The sequence below is a fragment of the Otolemur garnettii genome, unplaced genomic scaffold (genome assembly GCF_000181295.1).
Source record: "Otolemur garnettii isolate 467f Iridium unplaced genomic scaffold, OtoGar3 scaffold00011, whole genome shotgun sequence".
NCBI classification, from domain to species: Eukaryota; Metazoa; Chordata; class Mammalia; order Primates; family Galagidae; genus Otolemur; species Otolemur garnettii.
Window position 1 is genome coordinate 24,147,847 of NW_003852406.1, and position 12,387 is coordinate 24,160,233.

The 12,387-nt window shown below is 36.0% G+C and overlaps 1 protein-coding gene across 6 annotated transcripts in view; it reads right to left on the minus strand.

Annotated features, from left to right (window-relative positions):
- MYO9A (myosin IXA) overlaps window positions 1-12,387 on the minus strand; it is a 205,117-nt gene that overhangs the window by 70,515 nt on the left and 122,215 nt on the right. For 4 of the 6 annotated variants that reach the window (XM_023510048.1, XM_023510049.1, XM_023510047.1 and 1 more), the window contains 5 exons: window positions 11,457-11,606; window positions 10,382-10,701; window positions 8,196-9,770; window positions 4,796-4,895; window positions 4,065-4,277 (listed from right to left, as the gene is read on the minus strand). In XM_023510048.1, the coding sequence (XP_023365816.1) occupies window positions 4,065-4,277; window positions 4,796-4,895; window positions 8,196-9,770; window positions 10,382-10,701; window positions 11,457-11,606 (2,358 nt within the window). The remainder of the gene's footprint in view (window positions 1-4,064; window positions 4,278-4,795; window positions 4,896-8,195; window positions 9,771-10,381; window positions 10,702-11,456; window positions 11,607-12,387) is intronic. The other 2 variants (XM_023510052.1, XM_023510050.1) reach the window with 2 other exon arrangements.

A 12,387-nucleotide genomic window follows, 5' to 3' on the forward strand; every position in this document is an offset into this window, starting at 1 on the left:
CTGAGCAAAGTATCACAAGAATGGAGGAAAAAGTATCCAATGTACACACCCCTATTATGAAACTAATTTATACCTTTTATATGAAAGCTATAACCTAGTAACAACCTAAGAATACAGGGAAGGGGGAGGGAGGGGGCATGGGTGGAGGGAAGGGGATTTGAGGGTTCACTTCTGTGGTTCATCTTACAAGGGTACAAGTGAATCTTTCTATGAGTAGAATATAAACGTTTTAACACAATAACTAAGAAAATTACGTGAAGGTTATGTTAACCAGTTTGATGGAAGTGTTTTGGATTGTTTGTGAAAACACCACACTGTACCCCAGAAGTGCATTAATGTACTCAAGTTACTATTCAATAAAAAAAAAAAAAAAAGAATTTAAAAGGTCAAAGAGAAAGAATAGAGAAATAAAAAGAACGAACAAAGTCTACAAGAAATGTGGGGTAATGTAAAGAGGCCTAACATAAGAATTACAGGCATCTCTGAGGGTGAAGAAGAAAATATATAACGGCTGGAAAACCTACTTGAGGGAATGCTTGAGGAAAATTTCCCAAGTCTTACTAGAAACTGGATATCCAGGTACTTGAAACGCAAAGGACTCCTGAGGGAACCACATGATATACAGTCATCAGACTGGTGAAAAGCACCAATCCTATATGCTTTCATAGGAAAATCCTATCAAATTTTCAAAGAACAGATAGTCTCAATGCTATAAACTGTCCCTGACTTTTCTGGGGAAATAAAATACACATATAAATACAGTATGGATGCTGTCTTAGGGCTGCCAATCCAAACCTCTTATATGATAAACTTTGTTCAATACCAACCAGTTTTCTACCTTGCAAGGCCCACCTCAAAAATCACCCAGCCCAGGTCCTAAAACCTCCTCCCAGACTTCCCACTTGTCAGACATTACTAAGACACAGTCAAGGTGTGTTTGCCCTTATTGTTATAAGATAATAAATTTAGCTTTGCTTAACCAGCAGGTTTTTCTTGCAGTCTTTGGTAAAGAGGACAGTGAAAAGAAAGAAACACAGATAAGGATTGGAGAGTATCTAAGAGAATAACAAAACAAATAAGAAGTGAGAGCAGGTTGAGGGGATAATGAGACAGTTTCACCATGCTGTGAGTAAACACGAGTAAATTCTGGAGAGTACTTTGGGGGTCATACCCATAAAGATGACTGCTTTAAGTCTGGGAAATAATAGAAGAAACTATACAGGAAAAAGTATAATGTTTCCTATACGGATCCTACAAATATGGGATAGGAATTATTTCACTAACCCACTTACCATTCAGAAGACTGAGAGACTAAAACTGAAAGCTACTTTAAAAATACTGCTTAGCAGGGCATGTCCTTCTCCTTAGGGAAATGCCAACATAGTAGGATAATAATGGAGTGAAAGCAGAATACAGAGACTAAACAGTTATTCAAATGGTAGAGTTTGAAGAAGTAGGTTTAAAAACATCAAAATCACTAAGGAGGGAAACTACTCTGCTTGTCTCCCTTATCCCACAGCAGGTAACAACTGATTAATTCACCATCTCAAGAGGTAATGTTTACAAAATCTCCTTTAGGTAATTCATTTATAATTGTCTTTATCCCATTAAAATAGTTAACAACTAGAAAATCAGATGTACATTTCTTCCAAAATTTATGACATACTTCTTAAAAAAAAATAATAACAGAGTGATAGAATCACCTTGTTCAGGGGAAAACACACACACACACACACACCATAAAAAACCATACAGGTTTTAAAAATCCATGTGCCCAGAAAATCAAATCCATTTAAAATTTGAATTTTGAGAATACAGTAGTGATTCCATTTAGAAACAATAAATCTTTATCTTTGTAACATTATACATTAGAACATAGCATATTTTCAAGGTAAACAAAGAAACACATTTTAATATTGTTCCTAGCTCCCCCCCCCACCAAACCCAGTAAGTACCTATTGGCATATTCTAGAAAGCAAAGCTTCTTCATGCAAGTGTCCACCAGAAACAAGCACCACCACCTATTCCTAAAATAGCTAGTGATGAAAGAGAAGGAAAGTGAGAAAGCTGGAGGTGACTAACACACTGGGCAGGGAGGGGCTCTACAACTACTGGCATGCAGTGGCCCTCAAGCAGGTGAACAGACGCTAGATTAGAACATTGAAAAGAACAGAACGCTCCCAGCAGAAATCGCAACTTCCTGGTTCATTTCAGCAAAAGTTCCCAGTGTGAAAGAATTCTACCACCAAAAGGACGAAGGGTTGTTAACAGAGGAAACTCAGGAACAAAACAGCATTAAGTTCTTCCACAAACAACAAATGTATGTATACTAGATAAACAGTACTTGTTCCATTACATAATTTCACATTTAACTACTATTCGTGTATGTAACAGGATGTATTTCATTATTTCTAATTCAAATACAGGGCACCTCCAAAATGGAGTTATTTTATTTGAAGAAATTTTAGTTGTAATTATGTATATTAACAGATAAACAGACTATTTCCAAATTCCATAATCTTAATGTTTGGCTCATGTTAATGACTATCAAGAAACTTGTCCTGCATTTCTGTGTTTTTCTTGTTTTTTTTTTTTTTTTCTTCATAGAACACCAACATTACCATTTAAAAAGTGCGTCTACCTCCAAGAACAGACAATGATAGTCTAATAGAAATTAGGAAAAATTTTAATTAACTATGTCTTTGACACTTCAAATAGGTTATAATAGTTAAAAAATAAAATATTTAGCCAGTCAAATAAAGATCATCCTAAAAATCTTCTCCCATAATACACACTAAAGAAGGGCATTAGAGAGTCAACTTATAGATATACATGGAAATAAAACATCATTTCCCTCTACTTTATCAGATAAATGTTTTACTTCATATTAGACATGGAGGACCTTTACTGTATATTTTTACATTTCCAAAATGAAATTCTTTCTTGAATATATCCATAAATCCACTCATGTTTGTTAAATTTATACAGAGGGTACCAAAAAGGCTTATACATTTTAAGAAAAAAACTGTATTGATATAGTAATACTCAATATATATCAATAACAAAAGATAAATACAAGTCGTGTTTGTAATCACAGAGGTCAAACGTGACTTAAGTATTACAATTTTAATAGAGTTTTCCCCTTTCTTAAAATGTGAATACTTTTCTTTTGGGTATCCTCTGTATACAGGGTAGACATACATGTACCCTATAAATCTCATTTTGGCTGAGATGATAAGGTTAAATTCTTATGTCCACCTTATAAGGTTAAACCTTATGTCCACCGTATAAATCTCATTTTGGCTGAGATGATAAGGTTAAATTCTAGTTATTCAAACACAATTCCAATGACATAATTTGTAATCAATACAAAATCATATTACTTATAGCCTTTTATCTGGCTGTGTTGGTTCAGGGAGACTCATGTTTTGCTCACTCAATTTTTTAAAATTCATGTTTAGTTTCTATTCTTGAAAAACGGTAGGGTATATTTAAGGGCAAATAAAAAAAGTAAAAGTATGTATAATTTTAGCTAAAAGCTACTGGATTTATTAAACATATGCCTATTTTATAGCCTAGAGAGTGGTCAGGAAACTACGGTCAACAAGTCAAATATAGGCCATTGCCTGTGTTCTGAAATTTTATTAGAAAATAGCCATGCTCATTTGTTCACTTACTGTCTGTGTCTGCTTTCACACTATAGTGATTGAGTTAAATAGCTACAAAAGAGAAAGTATAATCCATAAAGTCTAAAATATTTATTATCTGGCTCCTTATAGAAAAAAATGTAAGGACTGAGGGACCTTTAAGATACAGCATGGAATATTTCCACATTAGTGCTAAGTTAACCTTAACTTTGCCTAATTTATGATTTGATGCGTACTGTTAAAGTGCCCTTTGAGCCCTATTAAAGTAAGGTTTAGCTTTAGTTGCTGTGTTCACTGAGGTTTCCCATGTACAAACCTTTACATGGGAAGAAGCTGTGAAGGTTAGCTTTAGATTAGCAAAGACTATTCCCATCAATTTGCTTGCTATCTATTTTTCTTATATTGCTATAGAATTACCATTTCGGAGTCACTGTGAGAGGCCTGACCCAGGCTGGGTACAGGCCCTCGCTCAGAGTGAGAAGCTTGGTCAAGGGAGAGAAGGGGCTCAATAAGGTCATCGTAATCATCTTCCTCTGTATCCCCCTCCCCATCGGCAAAAGTACCTCTAGTCAAGAAATCGGAGCGCGTCCGCGCCATTCGAGCTTTCTTTTTATGGGCTGGTCTGGCAACCTGCTTGACCAAATGATAAAACAAATAACACAATAATGTTTTGTTTTGTTTTGGAGATGATGCCAATGAAAGACATCAGAGGGCTCATGAATTTCTTGAAACATCCCTCCACCCCACAATGCCCTTTCCACCAATAGAAGTGACAGAGATGACCAAAAAGGATCCGTACACATTACTCTGGACAAGGGATAAGAATGGAAGCTAAATTTACACTATTCTTCTCCACAGCCAAGGAAGACATCCTTCACTGCCATTAAGTCAACAGAATCACTTGCATAAAATGCCTTCTTAGCAACTTCTTTTTTGTAAATATAGTATGTGTTTTTAGGCACCATTCCCTGCCTGAAGTATGCTTTCCTAATTATAATAGGCTTCTGTTAAAAGCTTACAGTTTCTTTCTCTAAAAGGATTTGGAAGCAAATGGCTAGATGAAGTGCTCTACCTACAAGATTAATAATTTCCAAAATAGTGTGTATCTATTTCACATAGAAGATCGGTAAACAAGACGCAATACTTACCTCTCCTTGGCCAGGCCCAGCTAATTTCACAGGTTTCCGGGCTGGTTCATCTTGTTTATGGACCTGAGGATTTCCACTGTTTAAGGCTTCCTTGTTGACACTTTAAATAAAACAATGGGATTACAATTCCTAGCAGAGACCCATAGCAGCAGACTTAAAGTACAGCACGAATTATAGTCTAACAAGCCAAGTCAAAGAACTCCAGAAAATTCCATAAATATTTCCAGATCTTAGCCAATTCTCAAAACAAGTCATATTTTCCCACTTACCTAATAAATACTATTATCAAGAATCTGTACACATATGGACTTACTTAACAGAGCCCCCGCCCTGATAATCATTGGGTATATTCCACTATAATGCACATGGAACAGAAGTAGCAAAATTAGCTCAAGAAATGAAGTGGATTTTGTGATGAGAAAAGGAAAATAACAAACACCCAAATCTTTAGAATATCAGTCTTAGAAGGCACTTTTTCATCTAATCATTATAAAATACCTCATAGGTAGCTATCTAGTGATGAAGACATCATTATTTTATCAGTCTGAGATGGTTCCTAGAGGCTAGAAAATTCTTCTTCTGAAATCTCTCTAGCTTTTAATCATTGTCTTTAAAAATGAGGTTATACAGAATAAATTAAAACTGGCAGGATAGAATGAGGTTGTACAGAATAAAATTAATACTGGCAGGACAGAAACTGCTTTCAAGCTAAGATTTGCCTCTGACGATACAGATGTTATAGTGTTAGCTTGTAAAATTTAATTTTTCTTGAATAACTATATGATAAAATTGATTTATCCTTAAATTCTGGGCAGAAATGGATTATCAGGATCTAATGAAACTCTGAAAAGAACCTGCACATTCCTGGCTCCAATTACCTGTATTATTAACCCAGTACCATGTGTCTTAAAATTTATGAACAATATATTGCCAAGCTCCCCTTAGTAGGACTGTAAGGCTTCTTAAAAATCATACCTTACCTCCTAGTATCATGCTGGTTGAAAAGTAGACCCTAACTTATAATACTAGTTGGTGGATTAATTTCTTTCATTCAATTTTTATAAAAGAAAGTCTAGGTGCCATAAAAAGTTATCTTGTCCTTTGCCCCTAGGCAATAATCCCTAAATAAGATGGTAATCTTCCCTAGCTAAAGATTCTCAACAAGGCTAAGTATGGTTTGTAATCCCAGCACTTTGGGAGGCCACCATAGCAGGATCACTTGAGGTCAAGAGTTTGACACCAGCCTGGGCAATATAGACCCTGTCTCTACAAAAAATTAAAAAATTAGCCAGGCATTGTGGCATGAGCCTATTGTCCTAGCTATTCAGGAGGCTAAGGCAACAGGATCCCTTGACCATAGAAATTTAAGGGATTTAAATTTCTGCTGTGAGTTATTACGGTGCCATTCTGGCCAAGGCAACACAGTAAGATCCTGTCTATACCTGGGGGGATAAAAGGACTTCTCAGGGAGCTCCGTCTTGATCAATGTATGATAGCAATCCTAGCTTGTCCTGACAGATTCCTTTCTGGACATTAAAGTCTCTCTGACCATAGTTGAGTCTAGTGGCCTTTCATTTGTCCCCCAGAGAGAGACAAAAATTAATGGGACCTTTAATAACACTACACAATTCTAACTCTCCAACTAACTTTTCAATCCATGGTATTTCTTTAGATTTCTCCATCTTTTCTTTATTGTTCTCTTTCATTAAACAGATGAAGCCTACTATGTACTTATCATCACTACAGTATAGAAAAAACACTAACCTAGTTTTCCTTCCTAATCATAAAACCTGGTACTAATCCCTATGGTACTAATCCCTAATCATGAAACTCAAAGTTCTAGTCTCAGCTATCTATCTAAATATATTCATTACCTTGAATAAGTCATTTTACTTCTAAGGCCCCCAATGATTCTATATAATGCTAAAATTTCTAATATTACTTGAAGAAGAGGACAAAATTTAAAGTACAATTTTTTATCTGTAGACTTTCATTTAAACAACCTAACATAATAATTTTAAAGATATATAGATTATTAACACAGTAAATTATAGATCGAGTAGACCTAAGATGATACATTTTAGAAAAATGATAAAAGGAGCAATTCATAGGATGATTAATGGTTTTTGAAATCTATAACTAAATCTTCTACAAAACAGATTCACAGATCCTAGCTGCTTTGTGTATATACATATATATCTACCTATAATATACATATACACACACGCACACATCTCATACCACTAATTTCATCAGACAGATAGGAACTATCTTTTTAACATTCTTTTATGGGTTTATATGCTATACAGAGATCTTGAAATTCTAGGAAATCTCTGGGTTAATGGGCAAGAGTAAGACCCAAAGCTGTCACTATCACTCAACTGCATTTATACTTTAGAAACTCTCAGTGGAAAAAAAAACAATTAATGGTCTCTTGCCCGTATTTACAAAGAGTTTCTCTAAAATCTGCATGCAGTGATAAAGCCTGAAAGATGTAAATGCACAGGCTGTTGTCGGAAAGAAAAGGTTATTCTCCTTGAGGGTTACAATTTCTAGCCCAAAGATATAGCCCTCCTTTCATTCCAATAGTGGCATTCTCCCATAAAAATGGAAAAAATCCATTGTACACAAAGCCTTAATACAGGTATCTTAAATTTTATAAAATCGTTTTTATATACTGTTTAAAATTTTTTCTCATTTACAAAAGTATAAAAAACTTCCACTTATATGAGGTATCTGAAGTAGTCAAACTCCTAGAAACAAAAAAGAATGATGGTTGCTAGGGGCTGGGGAGAGAAAAAGGGAAATTGTTTAACTTGCACAGTTTCAGATCTACAAGATGACAAAGCTATAAAGATTTGTTGTACAACAATGTACACACAGTTAATATTACTCTACTGTATGTTTAAAAATGCTTAAGATGGCAAATTTATATTTTGTGTGTTTATCATGCACATAAGAAGTATAAAGGACATAATGAAGACTATACATAGGCAAACAATTACAACAAAGTACATTACCTTCTTTAAACCCTGACACTAACAAGCTTGGACTGCTAACTATCACAGCTCTAGGGCACTAAGCATTTGCTGAATGCCTACTATGTTTATAGGCACTGTGCCACCTTTCCCAAATGCTTTATCATTTAATGGGGAAGAATCAAATACTGTGCCATCTATGCTTTGTCAAAGATTCCTATGTTATTGTTACATCCAATTTTAGGCAACTAGTACAGTCAACATTTAAGGAATATTTTTACAAAAAGAAAATGGCTACTTTGAGCAGCTACACAAACACTTGGAGCAGAACTAGGCACACAAATAAACAGAGTAGAACAAGGTATCTTAATACTGCAAAATGTTTCCCATTTTACATAAAAACAAATGAGCATTTCACTTACAGGGGAATACTCATATTGTCCCTTGGCGTGAAGAAAATGGTCCTAGTATTTCCCTCTCTGGAAAGGTCATCAGTTTTGTGGCTATAAGACTGAGTTGGCCTATGGGATTCTCTTTTTGAAATGCGATTATTAGAGAGTTTACAGGCTACATTCAGCTTAGTGCCTGTTCTGTCTGTCTTGGACAACTCCCTTACAGTACTAGATTGGCATGGACTTCCTTTACTTTCAAAGAACAAAGTGACAGGTCGGTCCTTTGGGAGCAAGTGAGCAGAGGAACTGTCTTTTGGGGGAAGAGCTGCATCTTTTGTAGTTACTGATGGGGACCCCAGAAAACTATGTTCTCCCTTATTTGGAGTATTTAGGCTGAGGAGAGAGGATGGCCTCTCTACTCTTTGCTTTGACTGATAGAAAGATGATGCCGGGAAAGACTCTCCGATTCTTGGCTTATCAAATGTCTTGAAGGCTTTACGCTCCTTCTCTAAGATATCTGTTTGCTGACGAATCTGTTCCATCATCTCTTTTTCATTCTGTTGCTGCAACTGCTTTTGCCTTTCTTCCTTTTCGGTGTTTAGCTTTTCTAACTTCCTAAGCACAGCGTTAGAAGAATCTGTATTCAAAGAAGGAACTAGGTCTTCTCCTGAGAAAGAGTATTTTCTAGTTTCCCTGTTGATATCCAAAGTAAGAGCTGTCCCAGGGATGTTTTCATTTTCCAACAGTTTGTTTCTTTGGATACCTGTGTCTAGTTGGGAACTTGTTTTTTGTGGGTCTTGCTGGGGAATATAAAAAAATGTTGGCAGACTATTTGAAATGAACACGTCTCTTGGCTGTGGTTTACAGGTAATAGGCTCAGAACTACAGACCAACTTTCCCTTTACATTTCCATTCTTCAAATGCTCTGCATAACTAGTCTCCCTTGAAGCACTGAGGGTTTTGTCCTGTGATTCAAATTTCGGACTCCTAGATACCTTGGGTGATGGAAACTGCAAGTCTCCTTCATCTAAAATGATAGATTCTAGTTTGTTCTTTTGGCTTTCCTCATAGCTCAGAAGTTCCAAACTTCCTTGAGAGCTTTCACTATCAGGTGTGCCCTGTGGAGACTGAAGGCTTTCTGGCATCAATTCTGTAGACCATCTGCGTTCCTCTGAAGGGGATACACCACCAAGAGAACGGACTTTTAGTAATTCTAGGCTAAATATAGCTTGCTCTAGTTCTCTCATTCTCCGACTTTCTCTTTTAGCCCGGCCTACTTTTTTCTGATGAAGATCCTCCAAGGACTTGGGTCGCTCTCTTACAATCACACCTTCCTGCAAGTCCACACCACTGTGGCTTCTGGCTCTCTCCTGCTGCTTGGTTGGGGACTCTCTTGAGCAGTCCACTGAATTTTCACGGCTAATTCGATTACTCTCTATCACAGATTTACATTCCTCTATGGCTTTCACTCTGTTGTCAAAGGAACGATCCTCCCATTCTGAAGGGTCTGAACCCTGAATTTCCAGAGATCTGTATCCCTTGATATTAGCCAATCCAAGTTCTAGCTTTGTTTCTTTTAGCCTCTGTTCTTTTAAAGCTTTAAATCTATATAAAACAGACAAAACAGGTTACAGATATATCTTGATTATCACTGAAGAAGACATATTTATTGAGAATTTAAGAAAAAAATGAAAAGTTGCAAATTTTTTTAAAATGACACCTAAGTACTTCCAAAACTAACTTGGACACATATTTCATAATTTTCCTATTTCTGTCCGTCAATATTTCATTAAGGGTATTAGTCCTAACTGGCCATTCCAGAAAAATTTGAACTAACCCAAAAGTAAAGGGCTCATTTTAATAATATCCTCACTTTAAGGTAAACCTTAAATGTGAAATTTGTGTTTCTAAAGGTGAAACAGTTGATTGTAGCCAACTTTATAAGATTTGATCTAAAGTAAAAGTTAATTCTTGGCCGTTATAAGCAGAGACCATGTAGATTTTTCAATCCAGTTTGATTTATTAAACTCTTAATTTCTATTTATCAATAAGACAATGTAGGTTAGTTAAAATTGGTAGAAATATCAAAGTCTAGTAGAAAAGACAAATTGTATATAACCAATTCTAATACAAATCAGACAAGCATTAACATAGAGGTATAACAAAGTACTTGGGAAGCATGAAGAAAAAGCAATTATTACAGAAACAGAGATTACCTTTGTCTTGCTCTAAATCCCCTACACGTTGACTGCAAAAGGATAATTTTGTCTCTTTGTTCCTGGTACCTCTTACTTTCCCTGTAGGCTTTCCATCTTGCCTGTATGCACACCGCAGCCATGTGCCTGCGTCTACAGTGCTCTCTCCATCTCTGCTGGATGATGATGGCTGCAGCCCGCAGCTCCAAGTAACGATGCCTCTCCAAGTGAGCACGCCAAGAAGCCTGGAGAAGAACGGCTGCATGACCCATAGCAAAAGCATCCTTCTGCACAACTGCATCTCTCATTTGCTTCTGACTTAGGTAATTTCTCCAGAATCGCTGTGAGGAAGACAAAAGTAACAGAAATTTCCAGAAATGGGGAAAAATAATAAGTTTCTTACATCAAAATTAGAGATTAAGTGGCTAAGCAGCTAAATTATTACAGATTATTTTTTTTTCTTTACCAAATGTGCTTAACTACAATAGCTATTTTTAATAATATAACTTTCATCAAGTTATTATAGAACTTAAATTTTTGGGATGCCTTCACTCTTTGCAAATTAACTTTAACAAATTATATTATATTCTCCTGCTATTAACTGCCCAAATAAATTAGTGGGTTTGAGGTAAATATGTACACATTTCAAAGATGAAGATACCAAAGATACTCTTCTGTAAACAGAAAAGGTCTTATGGACAACAGCCAATGACATACAATCAGTGAGGGAGATGTTAAAACAGACACAAAATAAGGTGCCTACCATTCAAAATGAATATCCAACAACAATGTACACAAAACTCTCAAATATCATTCAAAAAACTATTAAATAACTCCTTTAACCTATTCACACTTCACAAGGTATTACAAGTTCCATTTAATTTAAGTTCAGAGTAATTGATACTTACTAATAGTCTACTACTATATGCCAGGTATTCTGTTGGGTGCTACGAGCAGTTTAAAAATGAGTAGGATACAATCTCATTATTGAAGTTTACATAATTATTTAAATGTTTCACAGTAAAGTAATTCTGGTTACTAAACAAAAGTTAAATAAACTAGTCAATCTTATGCAAAGAGTCCTTTTGCTTCTCACCTGGATGATAACAGATGCCTGTCTCATATGGAGGAAATGCTGCCGACACAGCAAGACCCGGAACCATCGTTGCAGCAATATGATTCTGCGGAGCACCTCTTGGTGAAGCAGATCTTGTAAGTGCTGTCGTTCTTGCTCCTTTAGGAAGACCTACCAGAAGGAAGAAAGATGAGGAATGCAGCTTAAGAAGAAAAGGAAAATTTATCTCATGAATCATCCTGTCTAAGATTTTAGAGAAGAACAAATACAAAAGTAGGCATGTAAAGGAAGCACTGATAAATATTTTTACTGATTTATCCAAAGGAGTTATTCTCAAATTGAAAAGGAGATATCTGAATACTGAAGGTAAACTAGGCATAGTAGTGAATACCTACAGTCCTAGCTACTCAGGAGAATGAGGCAGGAAGACCATTTAAGCCCAGGAGTTTAAAGGCTTGGGTAATACAGCAAGACCCTATCTATTCTCCTAAAAAAGAAAAGGAAGGAAGGAAAGGAAGAAAAGAGGAAGAAAGGAAGAAAGGGAGGGAGGGAGGAGAAAGAAAGGGGAAGATGAGGAAGAGTATAAAAATTCCAGTGCCAGAGACTGTGATACATTATTCCACTGGGAAAACCACTGCTTTAAATGAGTCAATGGACTATGCTAATATGTCATATTTTTTAAGGGTGTTGGGGTTGGAAAAAAAAAGTTAAAAACCACAGATCTTAAAGCTTGATCATATGGATAAACCAATGATAATGGTATTTTTCAAAAAGGCTTCTTACCATCTAATGTTATAAATCAGTTTATTTATTTACTTGTTCATTCAGCCAATAAATCTTAAAGGTTTAGGGGAAGACACAAAGATAAACTAAACATATCCCTGGCTCAGCGCCTATAGCTCAACCGGCTAAGGCGCCAGCCACGTACACCTAAGGTGGCGGGTTCGAATCC